A 20213-nucleotide genomic window follows, 5' to 3' on the forward strand; every position below is an offset into this window, starting at 1 on the left:
AGACAAATTCAGTTGCCAACCGCTGCATTATGGTGGCCAGATAAAACAGGTGTCCTTTTAACATCTGTGCAGAAATGGCTGCGCCTTTTCCCATTCCAGCATGATAAGCTACCAAATTCCCTCTCCTATACAACTATTGATGGAACTGCAAGTCTTCTTTCTTTCTGTGCATCTGGAAAGCATAGCACATGTATTGATTTTTCTTGGGGATCTAAATTTTTGACCAATGTTCTTAATGTTACTGCAAAATCATTCACAACATGCAATGATCACTGAAACATTTCTGAAGATAAAAATGAATTCTAAAACAAAATGAACTTACCCACTGATTAGCAAACTGGGTCATGTGACAGAAAGCCCCCCAAAAAACAGACAGTGGGGAAAAATGGTGAAAATAATAATTATAAAATAATATAAGAAATAACTAAATAGATTTAATGATTTTTTTTAAAAAAAAGATCAACAGGAATCACAAAGAAAATGAAATTATTGCAATGGTGAATGCACATAAACATGGATGACAGTTCGACTGCAGGAATCTGTGACTATAACCTCCAATCTAGGGGAGGTCCACAATTTTTTTGCTGGGCTTGATAACCATCAATGCTTCTAGGAACCAGGAACCAACACTTTTGGATTGACCACTTCCTGCTTCATAGAAGCAAAGTAAATTCTTGACTTTTGTACCAACTAGTGGGAGGTGACAGAGCAAAAAAGCAGGTGATCTGTAGCAACCCCTTCCCCCCCTACCCATGACAATGAAGCTGAATCCCAGCACAAGATGCAGCCTAGTGCCACTCTCTACATCCCTAAGTTGTCAGCAGCTTATTTTTAAAAAATACAGTGTCCTAGAAATGTTCCCTTTTTGTGCATGGCTAAAATTAATTTTCTATTGGTAACTGTATTTGTGGACCCCTTCTTGAATCCCTTCCCATTTTGACAGCAAATATCAATTCACTAATAGGCAAAAAAACCTTGCAGTTTAAGAATGTACCTATAGCCAAAAGATATTTCTATCAAAGCAGGGAAATTGGGCAGCTATAGAGAATGCACCAGGGGAGCAGGAGACCTGACCTCCTCTCTGAGTTATTGTACTGCCCTGCAAATTTATAAAAATGCAAACACAATTTTGGTTGGTTTTCACAGTGCAATCCACTTTGTGTATAGCTTGCAAGAATTTGGTAGCATGTGCCTCTGAGCATATGGTGATTGGTGGCCACACCTGCAGTCAGGACTACATCTGCAAAGATGGAGAATTACATTGTTTGTATGTTTGTTGGTGTTCTTCTTACTTTGCTTCATTCCTGTGTTACTGTTTCTACAGAGCCCCTAACCTAGAAAATTATATTTCTCTCATCATTCATCCTAGAAATCTGTGTCAATTTTATTTTTATTAATTTCAAAGCCTTTTTATTGGTCAATGTCATATGAGGGTGAAAACAGCCTTTTGTGTTTCAAACAGGTTGTGTTCTTTTTCTATTTGAGTGCATTTTGAATCTGAAAATGCAGTTTGATGTAAAATCACACTGATTACAATATGTTGCTACTTAAGCAATGAATCTAGCTGTTGGAAAAAAACAAACTTGGCCTGCCCAAGATGCATGTGTTCAGCCTGCTATGCTTAAACTGCTCCACTTAAGAAAAGGTGGGCATGATCAATTACAGAGCACACCTAGAAATCTGGTAAAATATATTTCACCTTCCACTGTTTTATCTTGTGCGAACTAAGACACTCCTCATGTCCACTGGAGACTATTTTGCAGGATGAAAAACTGAAATGCACTGCCTTCAAGTCAATCCCGACTTATGGCAACCCTATGAATAGGGTTTTCATGGTAAGTGGTATTCAGAGGGGGTTTACCATTGCCTTCCTCTGAGGCTGAGAGGCAGTGACTGGCCCAAGGTCACCCAGTGAGCTTCATGGCTGTGTGGGGATTCAAACCCTGGTCTCCCAGGTCGTAATCCAGCACCTTTATTCCACAATTGTTTTTGGAGGTTTCTTTTAGTGTAAATTATGCAAAGCGTTGCTATACTTCACATATTCACAGAAACAGAAGCAAAAGAAAATGCTTCACTAAAATTGCAAACTAAAAGTGACTATCTGAACTATATCAACTGTATCTTAATATTTATATCTGATAAAACAAGATCAGCACAGCACGTCTTGTTTCTGTTATTTGGGCTGTTTGCAGGAGTTGCCATCACTCACCATATGCTCAGAGGCATATGTTACTAAATTTTTCTAAGCTACACAGGAAGTGGACCGTGAAAGACTAACCAAAATTGTGTTTGCATTTTTACAAATTTGTAGGGGAGTACAATATCTCAGAGAGGAGGTCAGGTCTCCTGCTGCCCTACTGCATTTGCTATAGCTACCTAATTTCCCTGCTTTTAAAAGTTTGATAGAAATATCTGTTGGCTATAGGTATGTTCTTAAACCGCAAGGGTTTTTTTTTTTTTGCCTATTAGTGAATTTCTTTGCTTTTTAATCCAGGAGGTAAGAAATGGTATCCTGTGCAAGTTTGCTGAGAATGAATGCATTGATCATTTTCATGCTTATTGAGTTCAATGGGATTTACTCCTCTGCAGTCATCCTTAGGATAGGTGAAAATGACCACGGGGGGGGGGGAGAAGAGGGAGAAGGGAGAACTGGAGTGGGCAGGGGAGGAGGAAGAAGGAAGAGGAGTGGGGAGGGGAAAGAGAGACAGGGAAGGAGAGGAGAGGGAGGAAGGGAAAGGCAGGTCTGCTCATTTGCATGCTTACTGAGTTCAATGGGATTTACTTCCGTGTAATCATGCTTAGGATTGGTGAAATTGACCATGAGGGAGGAGGAGAAGGGAGAAGGGGAGAGGAGAAGGAAGGAGGAAGGGAGGGGAGGTGGAGGGGGTTGGAAGGGAGGGGGGAAGGGCCAAAGGAAGGGGGAGGCAAGGGACAAGAGAGAGGGCACAGGAGGGAGGAACAGAGGAGGGCAGGTTTGATCATTTGCGTGCTTTTTGAGTTCAGTGTACTCCTGTATAATCATGCTTAGGATAGGTGAAACTGACTTGGGGGAGGGGCAGGGAGGGGAGAGAAGAGGAGAAGAGATTGGGTGGGTGGACACCAGGCAGAGGGAAAGCCCCTTTCCTTTCCAAAAGGAAAACATTGTGAACAGTATCATTTTCAGGGTTTCCCTCAACTTTTTGTTCTACAGCAGGCAGATGTAATCTCCCATCCAAAATTTAAACCAAAGCTGTCCCTGGCCATATCCACACCAGATCTTTATTTCACTTTAGACAGTCATGGCTTCCCCTAAAGAATCCTAGGAAGTGTAGTTGTGAAGGGTACTGAGAGGTGTAAGCAGACACCCTATTTCCTTCACAGAGCTGCAGTTCCCAGAAGAGGGGTGACTGTTACACCCCTCTGGCCACTGGAGCTCTGTCAGGGGAACTGGAGTCTCCTAACAACTCTTAGCGCCTTTCATAAACTACACTTCCCAGGATTCTTTGGGGGAGCCATGACTGTCTCAAGTGAAATAAAGGTCTGGCATGGGTATGGCCACCTGATTAGCCAAGCCAAACAGTTGTGAGTCTGGCTTTTAGAACACTGACAGTTGGTTCTTACTGAGCATGCCCGGCCTTATCATTCAGTTCAATGCTCAATTTCTTCAATTAATTAAAAATCAGCCAGACATTTTTTAAATTTTTAAACTGCAGAAGATGAAGATGAGAGTATGGGGAAAGGTCAGTAATAGGATTACAGGTACTATGTGAATATGGCTGATTTTTAATTAATTTCAACAAATTATGAGACCGTTGAGATAAAAAAGTTCAACAGGGGTCTGGATTTTTTTCCTCCTGTTTTACACTTTGAACTCTCAATTCTCTTTGAGTGATTTGTGTATCACCATGAAAACTTACAGGGTGTTAAGCAAGTGTTTCTGAGTTCAGGACTATAGGTTTTATAAAGTTTTGTTTTGAAATGAGTTTATGGGAAGCAGCAGAATGGCATGTGGGAGGTATTTTCAATTTAACACTGCGGAATGAGAAAAATCCATGGTGGGTATAGTACACAGCCATTCTCATGGCTGTAAAATAAAACCACCACAATCAAAATGCATACAATTTTAAAACCACATAGTGCAGCATTAATGTTTAACATTCTGGAAACTACAACTTTCCTCAATCCCAGATTGTTCTGGCCAGGAAACCTTTATCACACAGTGAATAGCAGGGTCAGGGGCGGAGGGATGAGCAAGGACTTATTTGGAGGGACTTGCTGTATAAAAGCCTTGCTTCTCCTCCAGCCTTATGCCATTCTTTTATTTATTTATTACTACATTTCTCCCCGTTCCTCCTCCTCCTCACAACCTGCAATAACCATCCCGGAGCTGAAATCTTGCAAAAGCCTTTCATGCTCTTCCTTATCCTTTGACATATACATTTTAAGATATTCAGCGCTCTCATTTACCTCCTGCCCGCCATCCAGAATACATAATTTAGCAGTTTGCTTCTTGGCATCAACCAGCACGTTGAACATTGTACATACAGAGGAAGGAATACGCAAGTCCGTTGATTTGCTTGTCTTTTGAAGTTTGAGTTCAAAAGCAATTCTTGTTCTATTAATTAAAACATGGAAATTACAATAGAAAGAGGTTGTCATAATTCTAAGTAAGTGAAGTGTAAAAGCAAATCCATACCAAATGTGCTAACATAAAAAAAGTTATTTATTTTAAACATGTGAAAATCAATGTAGAAATATTTAGGTATGCGATACTTAAAACAGTGCAATCTTAATAAAACTTTCCAGCAAGGTGTTTTGATAGCCCTCTCAAGGTTAGGTACTGATTTAACTAAGTAACAGCATGAGAAAACATAATAGAGATAAAACACATACTACGTTGAATGATTTCTGACAGATAAGCTTTGTACACAATTTTCAAACTGGCAAAAACAGAATATAGAATATAGGTCCTTCTGACAATTTTTAAAAAACTAATATGCTGTTAGAGTTTTAGTAAGTGTGACAGCTTTTTATGATGACAGAAAAAAATGTATAATAATTGATTCTTCACTTTTACACAAAAGAACTCCAACACAGGTGAAATTCAGAAGTTAACAGTGGTGAAGTCAAGAGCAGATTATATTTGAATTGCTTGCACCTTAAGTAACTAAGGATTAGTGCACTTATTAGAGCCTCCCCCCCCACTTGGCACAAAGGAATGTTAAAATCACTCCATGGGGGGGGAAGCAGTGGATCGGGTGGTCTCAACCATGCCAGGATGAACAGTGTGTTTGTGACAGCATGGTGAAGTATGCCTGATCTGAAGAGTGGCCCATTCTGCACATTGCTCACCACTCTTTATGGAGTGATTTAAAGCTGCCTCCATCTGGTGGATAGAATGTGAATCCTGCCCCTTCATGCAAGATTGCTATAACCCAAACATCTACGGCAGTTCCAAATGCTGCAAAATTTGTAAGAGAATTTCTGAAAGTGCCTATGTACCTTTTGACGCAGGCTTCAATCATATCACTGGCCATGAGTTTAAGTCGCTGTTCTAAGTGGTGGGCAAATTCTGCTTCTGGCCAATGAAGATCGAAGACAAACATCTGTAGTGCATCAAGCTTCCAGAAGAGATCTTCTGATGCTGCTGACCCATTACTATAAAAAAACAAACAAACCAACTAACTATTGAAGGCAGTATTTGAATCACAGAAAAGCAGAGCCCCCCATACTTCTGAATACTTCATCTGAGTGTTATTACAAGAACATAAAAGCAGTTCTGGAATTATTATCGTCTTGCTGTGGCTATTGGGCAGTCCAACCTTACATTAGCTTTATCTACTGTGCCACAAACTGCTCTAGGGATGGGTGTCTTCTGCTTGGCAAGAGGGAAGCATTTTGTAAAACATTTTCAATGGTTTTACTGCTGTGTTGCTAAACCACTTAGACCTGTGCACAAATTGCTTCTCAAAATTCTCTATGCTATTTGTGGACAGAGAAATTGGGAGGGAAAACTATTTAACTAAATTTCTCAAGTGGAAGGACAAATTATCCAACAGTTTCTCAGGGGTGAAACTCACCATTAGGAATGGCAGTAGCAGAGCGTCTTACCTCCCCCATCCCCCTGGTGCAAGTAGCAGCAGCAGCAACAACCACATCGGTAGCCTGGCCACTACTTTGCATCCTCTGCAGTGCCCTGGACCTAGAGTCATTCTGGGGGTAAATGGTGGGCTCCACAAAAAACATGGTGGAGGATATTCACAGGCAATTCTGCAAACTGGCTTTCTTTTTCTAGGTGATAAGAAAGAAAAAATAAAATAAAATTCTCAGAAAAAATTGCCTGCGGCTAAATTTCCGCTCCGCTCTATGCTCAATGTGGAAGCACTCATCTTTAAAAAGAGCTGCAGATACTGGTAGGGCGACTCTCTCCCTCCTGAAACAAAAACCTTGCTTTTGTTTCAGAAAATTTCTTAATTGCTGTGCATGCCATTTGTTGACACTGGAGTGCCTATCTATCTTTTTGAAAGGACCGACCACTGCAGCAAGGCTACTGAGTTATTGTTTTCAACTGAGAAAGGCTAAGCCAAACTCAATGTTTTTTATTCCAAGAAAGAGGCTCTGGTAGTTGGCAAAACGGCTCCCCCACTGACCTTTTTATGATCTGTGGTTCTGGTGTTGGTGATCACCACGCTCCTCACTACTACTTCAGGCCATTTTTTAAATTCTCTCTCACCATGAGGCAGCAGAATGGGGGCAGGAAGCATTGGCTCTTACTCCAATTCAATTTCAGATGTCATCATGTAGCCAAATCTGATTGGCATAGTCATAACGCCAAATCAGAATGATGGCAATTTTTCTGCCCTCACTATAGCTTCGGAATGGCAACAATGGCAGGAAGGGCAGTTCCTGCCAATACACTGCTTACAGCCCCCCCCCCTTTGCAACATGCAATCAAGGTGGTGTAGTTGGGAGGCAGCATTTCATATCAGCCCCAGAAGTGGATATCAGTTCACCATTCTTAAATGCCCTGGGCTCCTGCTGGGAGGAACGGTGGGATATGAATAAATAGATAGATAAATAAATAAAATATATAAATGCTGTCACCTTTGAATTTGAACTGAGACAACTAAAGAGGTGCATCTGTATCTGGGATGGATCCAGGTTCAAGGAGACCCCTGGATCCAGAAGAACCCAATATTGTGCAGCTTGTACATTATTTTCTACCTGGGGAGACAGCTGTACCTGTGTGTTTGTGAGGAGAGGAGAGGATATATAAGCCATCAGGGTCATACCAGACAGAAAAAATGTCTGCAAGAAAAGACTCTATGCTAGTGATAAAAAGATCTGCATGGTGTAATGTCTGTTCAGTAGTGTAGTGCCACTACAGTGCAGGGTTCATTCCTGATAGTCACACCATGCCTCCTCACACCCATGCTCCCATCTAAGATTATATTTATTTACTTATTGAATTTATATCCCACCCTTCCTCCCAAAGGAGTCCAGGGCAGCAATACAATAAAACTGTATTTTATACAATAAAAACAAGCGTTTAGTCTCTGCAATTGATAATTGAGTTGTTTGGACACTAGTAATCCCTGGGGTCCTAAAGAGCTGCTGTTCTCCCTCCCCTGAAGTTTGCTAGTGGCTTTAGTCTGCTTGTATGCTCCGTTTGAGACCAGGTACTCCTTGTAAGTTCTTTTCTGCAGATTCTATTACACAGGAAGTGTGGGTGGATGTTAAAAAATACCACAGTATACAAGTCTACTCAGACGTATGTCTTTCTTTTAATGGGGCTTACACTCAGGTAAGTGGGCACAGGATTATAGCCAAGGCTGTCTTGTGAGGAAGGGGCACAGGACAGTGAGAGGGCCCTTTGTACATTTACTGGGAGTAAGCGCACTTGAATACAATTGGGACTTATGGATGCATCTAAACACACAATAATCATGCCAGATTGGTTGAAGCCTGGAGATGTACTAAGGGGTGTAGGGGGTGGAGGAAAAAAACCTGTCCCTTCCTTTATAAAGATTAAAGGAAACAAAATTTGATGCCTATGATATAAACACACCATTTTAAACTGCAGAAGATGAAGGTCAGAGTATGGGGCAAGGTCAGTAATAGGATTACAGGTACTCCTGATTTTAATTAATTTCAACAAATTATGAGAACTCTGACAGAAAAAAGTCCAAAAGGGGTCTGGTTTTTCTCTCTCTCTTTTACACTTTGGACTATCAAATCTCTCTAATTGTTTTGTGTATTGCTATGAAAATTAGAGGGTTGTTAAACAAGCGTTTCTGAGTTCAGGACTATAAGTTTTGTAATGTTTGTAAGCTTATGGGAAACATCAGAATGGCATGGGGGTATTTTCAATTTAACATTGCGGAATGTGAAAAATCCATGCTGACTATAGTACACTGCCACTCTCATGGCTGCATAATAAAGAGGAGAATAATAACAACGGTAATAATAATAGACTGGGAATAGAAAGAAAGGGGATAAAGTGTGAGAAAATGTTGTAGGAGGAAGAAGTGAATGTAAAAGGAGCAGGGAGGAAGGATGAAATAAACTGGTGGTTGGAAGGGGGGTATAATTGTAAAAGGAAAAGTGGAGAAGAAATGACAAGATATCAGTACAAATATTTGAGAGGCATGCGGAAAGAGGATAATATAAAATATGTCTTCTCTACTTTGCATCCTCTGCAGGAGGATGGGGGGGGGGAACAACTGAGTCATGATACCTCCAGAGCCACTGTCATTACTTAGCCTGAGGGAAGCTGAATTATGTGGTAAAGAATGTTGCAATTTCCAAAGAGGAATTAGCTATCAATGAAAAATGTCAACAACTGCCTGCTGATTATCTCAACCCTACCTCCATTTGTATCTTTCAGTGGCATCCTATGCTGTTGAACATACAATGCTGGTGATGAGTCTGTGGAACCACTATCTAACTGTTCTACTCATTCTTTTGGAGAAATGCAAGGGAGCTATGATAGGCAGACACGTTGCTGCTAATGTCTTTGAGGCAGCAAAGACATCAGCAGCAATTCCTATTCCTGTCTCTATTCCTATAAGTATGCACCCATCTGCTTCCACTCCTAAAAATATGCACCGACACTGATTTCTGTTAGATCTACAGTTTACAATTGAACATTCAACAAGCTCTAGGTGGCTCTGATGTCACAGCTTGATTATTCATAACACAAGAGCCCTGAACACAAGGACCATAACAACATGCCTTACATAGAATCTGTGCTCAGACTCTGCTTAATTCGCTGCCTCCCAGATCTACTCCATTCAATCCTGCACCCATATTATGCAATAGGATCTTGGAAGTATGGGCTGTAATAATATTCATCTTTCTATCCTTGTGAGCAAGAGTGCTGTTGCTACCACTCAGGTTATACCAATTTTAACCCACACTCTTGACTAGTGACCTGGAGTCCTTATCTGACGCGCATCCCATAGGAATGTTAGTTAGCCCTCTTGCCTTACATGACTATTAGAGATGGAAAGATCTGTCCATTTTGGTTCTCTCAATTTCTAATCTTTCTAATCTGAAATTCAGTTCTCCACATTTCTGCAGCAATTTTTGATTTTTAAAAAATCCTTATATTAGTGCAAATTTCTCCAGCATTTCAGTGCAAATTTCCCCTAATAAACACATTTTTGTAGGCAGTTTTGATTAATGCACACATTTTGCAAGCAATTTCTCATCATATAATCCATTTTTGTATGATTTTCATTCGTATATTCATTGTTATGCACAATTGCCCCTATCATGCATGTTCGTAAGTATTGTTTGGTTGGCAAACTACATTGCAAAATTTGAGTAAGTGCAAATTTCAGTGGATGGCTATGTTTTGGTTCTCATCTTTTTTGGAAAGTGTGAATTTGATAGACTGAGGTTGAAATGTAAACTGAACTGAATTTCTCACCAATTCCTAATGACTAGTCACATTCCTGTTAACCTGAAACAAGCCTCAGAGTCAAGCATAATTCAGCCTGCTTTTCATGTCTAGCCAAGCTGTCCTCCATGTTGGCCTCTCAAGAGACCAATCAAACAGAACACTGAATGCTACATGCAGCATTTTGCTCTCTTAATACCTCCTCAACCTTAATACACAATGCCCCAAATGTACCATTAAAGAGGTGGACCAGCAAAAACAACTGAAAACAAAGTAATTATGTTCCTGAGACTGTGTAATGATAGATCAGAACACATATTCACAGTTTGTAACCACACACAGGCAAAAAATATCCATTTTGTGTGAATGTACATGATAGCAGAGAAGCTATACTGTAGGTAGCAGCTGGAAATAATTCATATTATATTATATACTGTAATATATTGTATTATAAAATATTATATATTTTACAAATATTTGTGGCAAATCTAATCCTAAATAAAACCCATAAAATGTAATTCTGAAAGAGGCAGAGGATTCTTTCTTTAATAAGTACAGGTATACTTAGCAAACTGTATTTAGCCCTTTAACTGCATGCCTATTCAGAAGTAAGCCCAGTTGAGTTCAATGGGACTTAGGCTCACAATGGCATTCCCACCTTAAAGTGGGGTTGGGTTTGCCTTCACCCCAAATTTTTTATTTATTTATTTATTTAATTACATTTCTAGACCGCCCTATAGCAGAAAGCTCTCAGGGCGGTGTACAACAAATAAAATCACAATTAAAATATGAGCAAGTGTGGAAAAAAAATATATATAGTACAATTATAAAACATTAATAAAATTGCCATTGAGATTTAAATTAAGTTTAGAATGTTAAATTAAAATATTTAAAAATTTACAAAATTTAAAAAGCCTGGGCGAAAAGGTAAGTTTTTACCTGGCGCCGAAAAGATAACAGAGAAGGCGCCAGGCGTATCTCGTCTGGGAGGGCATTCCATAGTTCGGGGGCCACCACCGAGAAGGCCCTAGATCTAGTTGTTGATCTCCGGGCCTCTTTATGGGTTGGGACCCGGAGAAGGGCCTTCGACGTCGAGCGTAGTGAACGGGTAGGTACATAGCGAGAGAGGCGCTCCATCAGGTATTGCGGTCCGATGCCGTTTAGGGCTTTATAGGTAAGAACCAACACTTTGAATATGGCCCGGAAACATATCGGTAGCCAGTGCAGCTGCGCCAGGACAGGTGTTATATGGTCAAATTTCTTTGTCCCAGTGAGAACTCTGGCCGCAGCATTTTGCACTAGCTGAAGTTTCCGAACCGTCTTCATAGGTAGCCCCACGTAGAGTGCATTACAGTAGTCCAATCTAGAGGTTACCATAGCATGGATAACTGAGGCAAGATGCTCCTTGCTCAGATAGGGTCGTAGTTGGGCTACCAGCCGGAGCTGGTAGAATGCATTCCGTGCCACCGAGGCTACCTGAGCCTCAAGTGACAGGAGCGGATCTAATAAGACCCCCAAACTACGTACCTGTTCCTTTAGGGGGAGTGTAACCCCATCTAGGACAGGTTGAACGTCAACCATCTGGGCAGAGGGTCCTCCCACCAACAGCATCTCAGTCTTGTTAGGATTGAGTTTCAGTTTATTAGCTCTCATCCAGCCCATTATCGCGGCCAGGCAGCGGTCTAGTACATCAACAGCCTCACCTGACGAAGATGAAAAGGAGTAGTAGAGCTGCGTATCATCAGCATATTGCTGGAAACGTACTCCAAAACTCCTGATGACCTCACCCAGCGGCTTCATATAGATATTAAAAAGCATGGGGGACAGAACTGAACCCTGCGGGACCCCATATTGGAGTACCCAGGGACTCGAGTAATGTTCCCCCAGCATCACCTTCTAGAGACGATTCCCGAGATAGGAGCAGAGCCACCACCAAGCAGTGCCTCCCACTCCTAAATCCGTAAGTCGCTCCAGAAGGATACCATGGTCGATGGTATCAAACGCCGCTGAGAGATCAAGGAGAACCAACAGAGTTACACTCCCTCTGTCTTTCTCCCGACAGAGGTCATCATACAGGGCGACCAAGGCCGTTTCTGTACCAAACCCCGGCCGAAAGCCCGATTGAAATGGGTCTAGATAATCAGTTTCATCCAAGAGAGCCTGGAGTTGGCTCCAAATGGGTAGAGAAGCCTCGGGAGGTCTACTCCCGATTGGGTGAGGGAGTAGGGTGGGGCCACGTCATGCCTCAGTGTGGGGGGAGGAGGGGAGCGGTAGTATTTCATTCAATCCCTCCCTCCCTATGCCAGTATGGGCTTTGCCGGTCGCCAATGGGTGCAAGTAGGAATTTTTTGGTTGGGCCCCGCTTTTTGGAGCCCTTCACATTTTGCCTGCTTTAAACTGTGGGGTTGATTCATTTGGCTTTTAGGGGAGTGGTGTGGTGATGGCCAGTTTTGGCATTGCGTTCGGGCAGGTGAGGAATTTGGTGGAGGGAGAGGTAGGTATTCTGAGGCATTTTGAGTAAGGACACCCCCTCAGGAATCTTGCAGGACTCCGGTCTGCGGATAACTGGCGGGTGCCCCTGTGGATTATCATGCGCATTGGGGTGAACGCATGTACAGTGGGGCCAGAATGTGCATGCCAAACTGCTCCCAAGGTTCACTGGGCAAGGAGGGAGTCTTGGCCCATATCCTTGCATCAGAACCCACAGCTATCAGATGCGATACATGCCCAGGAGACTGGGGGGATTCCATCCCCACCAGAATAGTGCAATTCCTCACCAGCCTGTGGGTTATAAGCAATTACGATTGGATATGTTTGAATTCTGATTTGGATTATGTTATATTTATTAAATATAACATTTAAACCAATGCCACGTCTCACGAGTGTTCTTTGGCGGGTGTGGGGGCAATGGGGCTTACATTATATATGTATATATGTATATAGCAACCTAAAATGTACAGCTAATTGCCTTGGGGGGTTCACACTTAATTTCTATGATGGGAAGACTCAAAAAGATTTCATATATGTAAGCAATAAACCCGAAGATCTATATACTGTAGATATCAGCTGACATTCTGAGCAAGCAGTAACTTTACAATTTTTCCAAGTTGCTTTTTTAAAGCGGCTCTTCCAGAGGTGAAAAATGTGAAATTAACTACAAAATATTTAGAATCCATTTTATTACTGATCTGGTATGGGGCGGAGGGCTATAGCTCAGAGGCAAAGCACAAGGAAGAGAGAGAGAAGGTCTAGCCATAGATGACAGTTTTGGGCTAAACAGACCAATGTTCTGGCAGCATCTTAAATTCCTATTTTTAGTTTTACAATGTCTTGATAAACCACCATTGCCCATTCTACTATGTAGCACCCTGCCAATGAGTAACACTCTATCCAAAATTTCTCTCTTGGAGGTGGTGCAGGCTGGGCCAGAGGGAGAGGCAAGTGAATGGGCAGTTGCAATAATGGCTAGGAGGAGGGGGCACTTGTGGAAGGAGAGCACTCAAAATATATTGACCAAGGGACCCTGAAACCTGGAACCTGTACCACATAAACTCATGGTTATCAGATCCTACCCAGGCTATTTAGATAAATGAAGTTTGGTGGATGGCACTCATTTTTAAAAAACTGAAAAGTTATTAACTGGAAAATGTGAGATTGCATGCATAGTTAACATCTGCAGTTCTGAGGATCAACTGGAAGCCTAATGGGTGCTACTTTTCTTGCATTCAAGCTCTTTCCTTACATTCCCAAAAAAGGTTCATGCATGCTACGTGAAATCGGGCCTATTCCATAGCAGCACACAAAGAGATTACTGCAGGAAGAAGTATTCTTGTTCATTTGATTTATGTTATATGTAGTGTGAGCATTCATCATCATCAGTTTATTACAGGCACCCAAATACAGGTTTTAGCCAAATAAAATACTAATATACAGAGGCAGTATCTATAAACTTTAACAATGGTATCTAAAACTGTAACAAAAGTTATAAACATTATAATATCAGGCATTCAAACATTTGGAACCAAATCCTTGCTGTGCATAGGAAGAGAGTGCGGACAGGACTTTTGATAGGACAACAGTGTCAAGAAATTGTGTCAATAATATAAGTTTGCATTGATTCAGCTATTCACACTCTCTCCACAGTTGCCATCTCTGCAAAAATCCCCCATGGAGAAATTAGGTTGTGATAAAAAGCAAAGCCTAATTGCCTGGCACAGCGGAGGGGATTTTTGTTGGGATGGCAGCTAAGGAGAGGATTAATTCTGCATCCCCTCAACGTGCTGTGATGCCAACACACACACACACACACACACACACACACACACACACACACACACGAGAAAAAGGGAGAAGGGGAGAAAGATATAAAAGGTGTGGGAGAGAGAAAGAGAGAGAAGGGATTGGCATAAAGTAGGGATGGGGAAGTTGTGGCCTCCCAGATGTTGTTGGACTACATCTCCCATCATTTCTGGCCATTGGGCATGCCGGAAAGGACTGGTGGGAGTTGGAGTCCAACAACATCTGAAAGGTCACAGATTTCCCATTCTTGGCATAAAAGAGAAAGAGGGGAGAAGGAAAAAAAGAGGAACAAGAGTGACCCCATCCACTACTAATTCTGGCTCTGCTGACTTTTGGGTTCAGCATTGCTCACCACCATCTCCAGTTTCATCCTACCGCATGCACCCCAAGAGATTATACTCCAGGAAATTATACTTTTCTGTGGCCCTTGACAGAAAGAAGCCTGCTTTAAGTCTTTTCCCTCTGCTGCCTTTCTTCCCAACCCAGATCACTCCCCCATACTTGATATTAGCATTGGATGAAAAACTTCCATTGGTGTGAACAGGGCTTTTATTCCAATGCAGGCGCTCCCCCACCCAAATCTGAATTGAGACTGCCACCTGAGGCAGAGTTTAAGCTTCCTACCCAGTGCCAGGATCCCAATCCAAATCACCACCCTCTATCTATTGATTTAGAAAATGAATATACCTCTTGACATTTTTGTCAAAAATCCCTACGCCCTTTATAGAAATTACAAACATCAAAATACAGTAAAATAAAATGCAAACAAAGATCAGAATATAATAAACCCATCAGTAACTCAGCAAGTGAATAGGAGACCACTCCAGTCCTATTTGTTATTCACTAATAGGCACAAAACCCTGTGGTTTAAGAATGTACCTATAGCCCACAGATATTTTTATTAAACTTTAAAAAGCAGGGTAATTGGGCAGCTATAGTGAATGCACCAGGGGAGTAGGAGACCTGACCTGCTCTCTGAGATATTGTATTGCCCTACAAATTGGTCAAAATGCAAACACAATTTGGGTTGGTCTTTCACAGTCCAATCCACTTCTGGTGTAGCTTCCGGAAGAATTTGGTAACGTGCCTCTGAGCATACGGTGAGTGATGGCAACACCTGCCACCTCCAAAGATGGAGAATTACATTTTGGTATGTTTGTTGGTGTTCTTCTTACTTTGCTTCTTTTCTGTGTTACTATTGTTTTTACAGAGAATCTAATCTAGAAAATTTTATTTCTCTCATTATTCATCCTAGAAACCTGTGTCAAATTTATTTTTATTAATTTCAATGTCTTTTTATTGGTCAGTGTCATATGATGACGAGGTTATGTTCTATTTCTATTTTTGGTGCATTAACAGTGGAATCTGAAACTGCAGTTTGATGTAAAATTAGACTCATTACAATATGTTGCAATGACTCTAGCTGTTGGAAAAAACAAACTTAGTCTGCCCAAGATGCATGTTTTCAGCCTGCTATGTTTAAACCACTTCATTTAAGGCAAGGTGGGCATGGTCAATTAAAAACATAGAGCACACCTGGAATGTTGCTAGAATATATTTCACCTCCCACTGTATTATCTTGTGCAAACCGAGACACTCCTCATGTCCACTAGAGACTATTCTGCAGAATAGTCAGTGCCATTATTCCACAATTATTTTTGGAGATTTTTTAGTGTAAATTTTGCAAAGTGTTCCTGTACATATTCACAGAAATAGAAGCAAAAGAAAATGATTTCCTATAGGAAACTTCACTAAAATTGCAAAGGAAATCAGACATATTTAACGTGACCATCTGAACTATATCAACTGTCTTAATAACGTTTCTTCCTCTCTGCTAAAACAAGATCAGCACAGCACATGTCTTCTTTCTATTATTTGGGCTGATTGCAGGTGTTGCCACCACTCACCATATGTTCAGAAGCACATGTTACCAAATTCTTCCAAGCTACACCAGAACTGGATTGGACTGTGAAAGACCAACCCAAATTATGTTTGCATTTTGACAAATTTGTAGAGCAGTACAATATCTCAGAGAGGAGGTCAGGTCTCCTGCTCCCTTGGTGCATTCACTATAGCTGCCCATTTTCCCTGCTTTTTAAAGTAAAAAAGCTATAGGTACGTTCTTAAACTGCAAGGTTTTTTGGCTATTAGTGGATTTCCTTGCTTTTTAATCTGGGGCGTAAGAAATGGGATCCTGTGCAAGCTTGCTGAAAATGGCTTGATCATTTGCATGCTTATTGAGTTGTTGGATTTACTCCCCTGCAATCATGCTTGGGATAGGTGAAAGTGACCACAGGGCATGGGGAGGGGAGGAGATGAAGGGTGGAGGGTAGGAGGAGGAGATGAAGGGCAGAGGGGAGGAGGGGGATGGGAGCAGGAAGGAGGGGAGGGGAGGAGGAGGACAGGTTTGATCATTTGCATGTTTATTGAATTCAGTGGGATTTACTCCCATGCAATCATGCTTAGGATAGGTAAAACTGACTGGGGGGGAGGGACCGACAGCTGGAATGGGTAGGGAAGGAGAAAGAAGGAAGAGGAGAGGGGAGGAGGAAGGGAGAGGAGAGGGGAAGGAGGAGAAAGCCAGGTCTGATCATTTGCATGCTTATTGCATTCAATGGGATTTACTCCTATGTAATCATGGTTAGGATACGTAAAACTGACCATGGGGGAGGAGCAGGGAAGAGGAGAGGGAAGAAGGGAGGGGAGAGGGGAGCAAAGGGGGGGAGGAGGAAGGAGGGGGAGGAGGAAGGAGGGGATTGGAGGGGGAGGAGCAAAGTAAGGGGTAGGGGAGGGCAGGTTTGATCATTTCCATGCTCATTGAGTTCAATGGTATTTACTCCTGTGCAATCATGCTTAAGATAGGTAAAACTGACCATGGGGAGGGGGAGGGGATTGGAGGGAGAGGGAAGGGGCAAGAGGGGGGAATAGGAGGGAGGAGGGTGGGTTTGATCAGTTGCATACTTTTTGTGTTCAATGGGATTTATTTCTGTGCAATCATGTTTGAAAATGGGAATGGACTGCCTTCAAGTCAGCCCCGACTTATGGCGATCCTATGAATAGGGTTTTCATGGTAAATGGTATTCAGTGGTGGTTTTACCATTGCAATGACTGGCCCAAGGTCACCAATTGAGCTTCATGACTGTGTGGGGATTCGAACCCTGGTCTCCCAGGTCATAGTCCAACACTGACCTGGGGGAGGGGCAGGGAGGGGAGGAGGAGGGGAGGAGATTGGATGGTTGGGTACTGGGTAGAGGGGAAGCCCCTTTCCTTTCCAAAAGGAAAACACTGTGAACAGTATCATTGCTTTTCAGCGTTTTCTCCACCTTTTTATTCTACAGCAGGCACATGTAGCCTTCCCACCCAAATTTAAACCAAAGCTGTCTCTAGCCACATCCACACCAGGCCTTTATTTCACTTGAGACAGTCATGGCTTCTCCCAGAGAATCCTGGGAAGTGTAGTTAGTGAAAGGTGCTGAGAGTTGCTAGGAGATGCCCTTTTCACCTCACAGAGCTTCAATCAGAGCGGCTGACTGTTAAACCACTTTGGCCACTGGACCTCTGTCAGGAGAATAGCAGTCTCCTCTCAGCACCTTTCACAAACTACACTTCCCAGGATTCTCTGAGGGAAGCCATGACTGTCTCATGTGAAATCAGTCTGGTGTGGGTGTGGCCCCCTGATTAGGCAAGCGAAGCAGCTGTGAGTGGCTTTTAGAACACTGACAGTTGGTTCTTACTGAGCATGCCCGATACTATCATTCAGTTCAATGCAAAACGTATTTATTTAATTAAAAATCATCCAGGCATTTTTTAAACTTTTAAACTGCAGAAAATGAAGGTCAGAGTATGGGGCAAGCTCAGTAACAGGATTCCAGGTCCTCTGTGAACATGGCTGATTTTTAATGAATTTCAATAGATTATGAGAACTCTCAGAGAAGAAAGTCCAAAAGGGGTCTGGGTCTTCTCTCTCTCTCTCTTTAGACTTTGAACTCTCGACTCTTTCTGACTGTTTTGTTTATCACCATGAAAATTGAGAGGGTTGTTAAGCAAGAGTTTCTGAGTTCAGGACTATATGTTCTATAAGGGTTTGTTTTGAAATGAGCTTATGGGAAGCATCAGAATGGCATGGGGGTATTTTCAATTTAACATTGCAGAATGTGAAAAATCTATGCCGGCTATTGTATACAGCCACGTTTGTGGCTGTATAATCTTAAGCATCCAAATAGGCCTGCTAAACAACTGACCTTTTAGAAGATGTTTGAAGCATCCAACAGATGGAGCTTCCCAAATCTCTTTTGGAAAAATATTCCAGAGGATTGACAGTACAAGTGAAAAAGCCCATTTGTGAGAGATTTCCAGAAAGCAATTTGGTGGCTATGATATGGCTAGCAGGCTCTCCTTGGACAACTGTAAAGATCAATTTCATTTAGAGTACGGAAAACAGTCTGCTAGGTATCCTGGTCCTAAGTTGTTTAGGGCTTTATGTCAATAATAAAACACTGAACTTGGCTTATTAGCACAGAGGCAGTCAGACCATATCCTTAAGCACTGCCATTCATTCATTCATTGGTGATCACTCGTGGCCGAGTAAGATTGTCTTCCAAGATAAAGTCTTTAACAGTGGGTCCGTAAGTGACTGTGGCGGCCAATTCTGGATCCACACAGCCTCCCACAGTGAGGACATAGGTTTCCAGATGGATGATGGTCACGATGAGGATTTGCTTGACGTGCCTTCTGCTTAGCTCATTTGTCCCTTTCACCCTGTACTCGTGCTTCTTCAAAGTCCATAGCACCTTTTATAATGGCCGACCTCCAAATGGGACGCTCATGGGCCAAGGCTTCCCAGTTCTCGATGCTTGTTACATTTTTTTAGATTAGCTTTAAGAACATCTTTAAACCTCTTTTGCTATCCACCAATATTCTGTTTTCCATCCTTAAGTTGGGAGTAAAGTAGCTGCTTTGGAAGATGGTGATCAGGCATTCGAACAACATGGCTGGTCCAGCGAAGTTGATGTTGGAGGATCACTGTTTCAACACTGGTGGTCTTTGCTTCTTCCAATACCCTAACATTAGTCTGCCTGTCTTCCCAAGTAATTTGCAGAATTTTCCGGAGGCAGCGTTGGTGGAATCTTTCAAAAAGCTGGGAGTGGCGTTTATAGATGGTCCATGTTTCACAGGCGTACAGTAAGGTTGGTACTACAATGGCTTTGTAAATAAGCATTTTGGTCTCCCTGCAAATATCCCGATCCTCGAACACTCCACGCTTCATTCAGGAGAATGCGGCACTCGCAGAGCTCAGATGATGCTGAATTTCATCATCGATGTCAGCTTTTACAGAGAGATGGCTGCCAAGATAAGAAAAGTGATCAACATTCTCCAGTGTCACACCATTAAGCTGGATTGATGGTGCTACAGAGGGATTGGTTCACACTTGCTGATGAAGCACTTTGGTTTTTTTGATAAGCGAGAGGCCAAGCTTTTCATATGCTTCTGCAAAGACATTATGATAATTTGAAGATCTTCCTCTGAATGTGCAGAGACTACATTATCATCTGCATATTAAAGTTCTATGACAGAGGTTGTAATTACCTTACTTTTTGCTTTCAGCCTACTGAGATTAAAAAGCTTTCCATCTGTTCGATATGTGATTTCCACACTAGTGGGAAGTTTCCCCTCAACAAGTTGTAGATTCATGGCAATAAAAATAGCAAATAAGGTCAGAGCAATGACACATCCCTGTTTGACGCCTGATCCCACTTTGAATGGATCACTTTGAGAGCCATTGTTATCCAAAATTGTTGCTGTCATGTTGTCATGGAGGAGTCGCAAAACATTCACAAATTTATCAGGGCATCCAATTTTCAGAAGGATGGTCCAGAGAGCAGTTCAATTTACAGTATCAAAGGCCTTAGTCAGATTAATAAACACCATATACAGAGGTCGGTTTTGCTCCCTGCATTTTTCTTGAAGCTGTTGTGCAGTGAAGACCATGTCCACTGTCCCCGTGGAAGGGCGGAAACAATTTTGGGATTCA

At 42.0% G+C, this 20213-nt stretch overlaps 1 protein-coding gene across 10 annotated transcripts in view; it reads right to left on the reverse strand.

The window, feature by feature from the left end:
* CADPS2 (calcium dependent secretion activator 2) overlaps positions 1 to 20213 on the reverse strand; it is a 528181-nt gene that overhangs the window by 70256 nt on the left and 437712 nt on the right. For 8 of the 10 annotated variants that reach the window (XM_061640133.1, XM_061640131.1, XM_061640134.1 and 5 more), the window contains 3 exons: positions 5482 to 5637; positions 4447 to 4594; positions 323 to 337 (listed from right to left, as the gene is read on the reverse strand). In XM_061640133.1, coding sequence (XP_061496117.1) covers positions 323 to 337; positions 4447 to 4594; positions 5482 to 5637 — 319 coding nt within the window. The remainder of the gene's footprint in view (positions 1 to 322; positions 338 to 4446; positions 4595 to 5481; positions 5638 to 20213) is intronic. The other 2 variants (XM_061640132.1, XM_061640135.1) reach the window with 1 other exon arrangement.

Source organism: Rhineura floridana, chromosome 8 (genome assembly GCF_030035675.1).
Source record: "Rhineura floridana isolate rRhiFlo1 chromosome 8, rRhiFlo1.hap2, whole genome shotgun sequence".
In the NCBI taxonomy this organism is placed as follows: domain Eukaryota; kingdom Metazoa; phylum Chordata; class Lepidosauria; order Squamata; family Rhineuridae; genus Rhineura; species Rhineura floridana.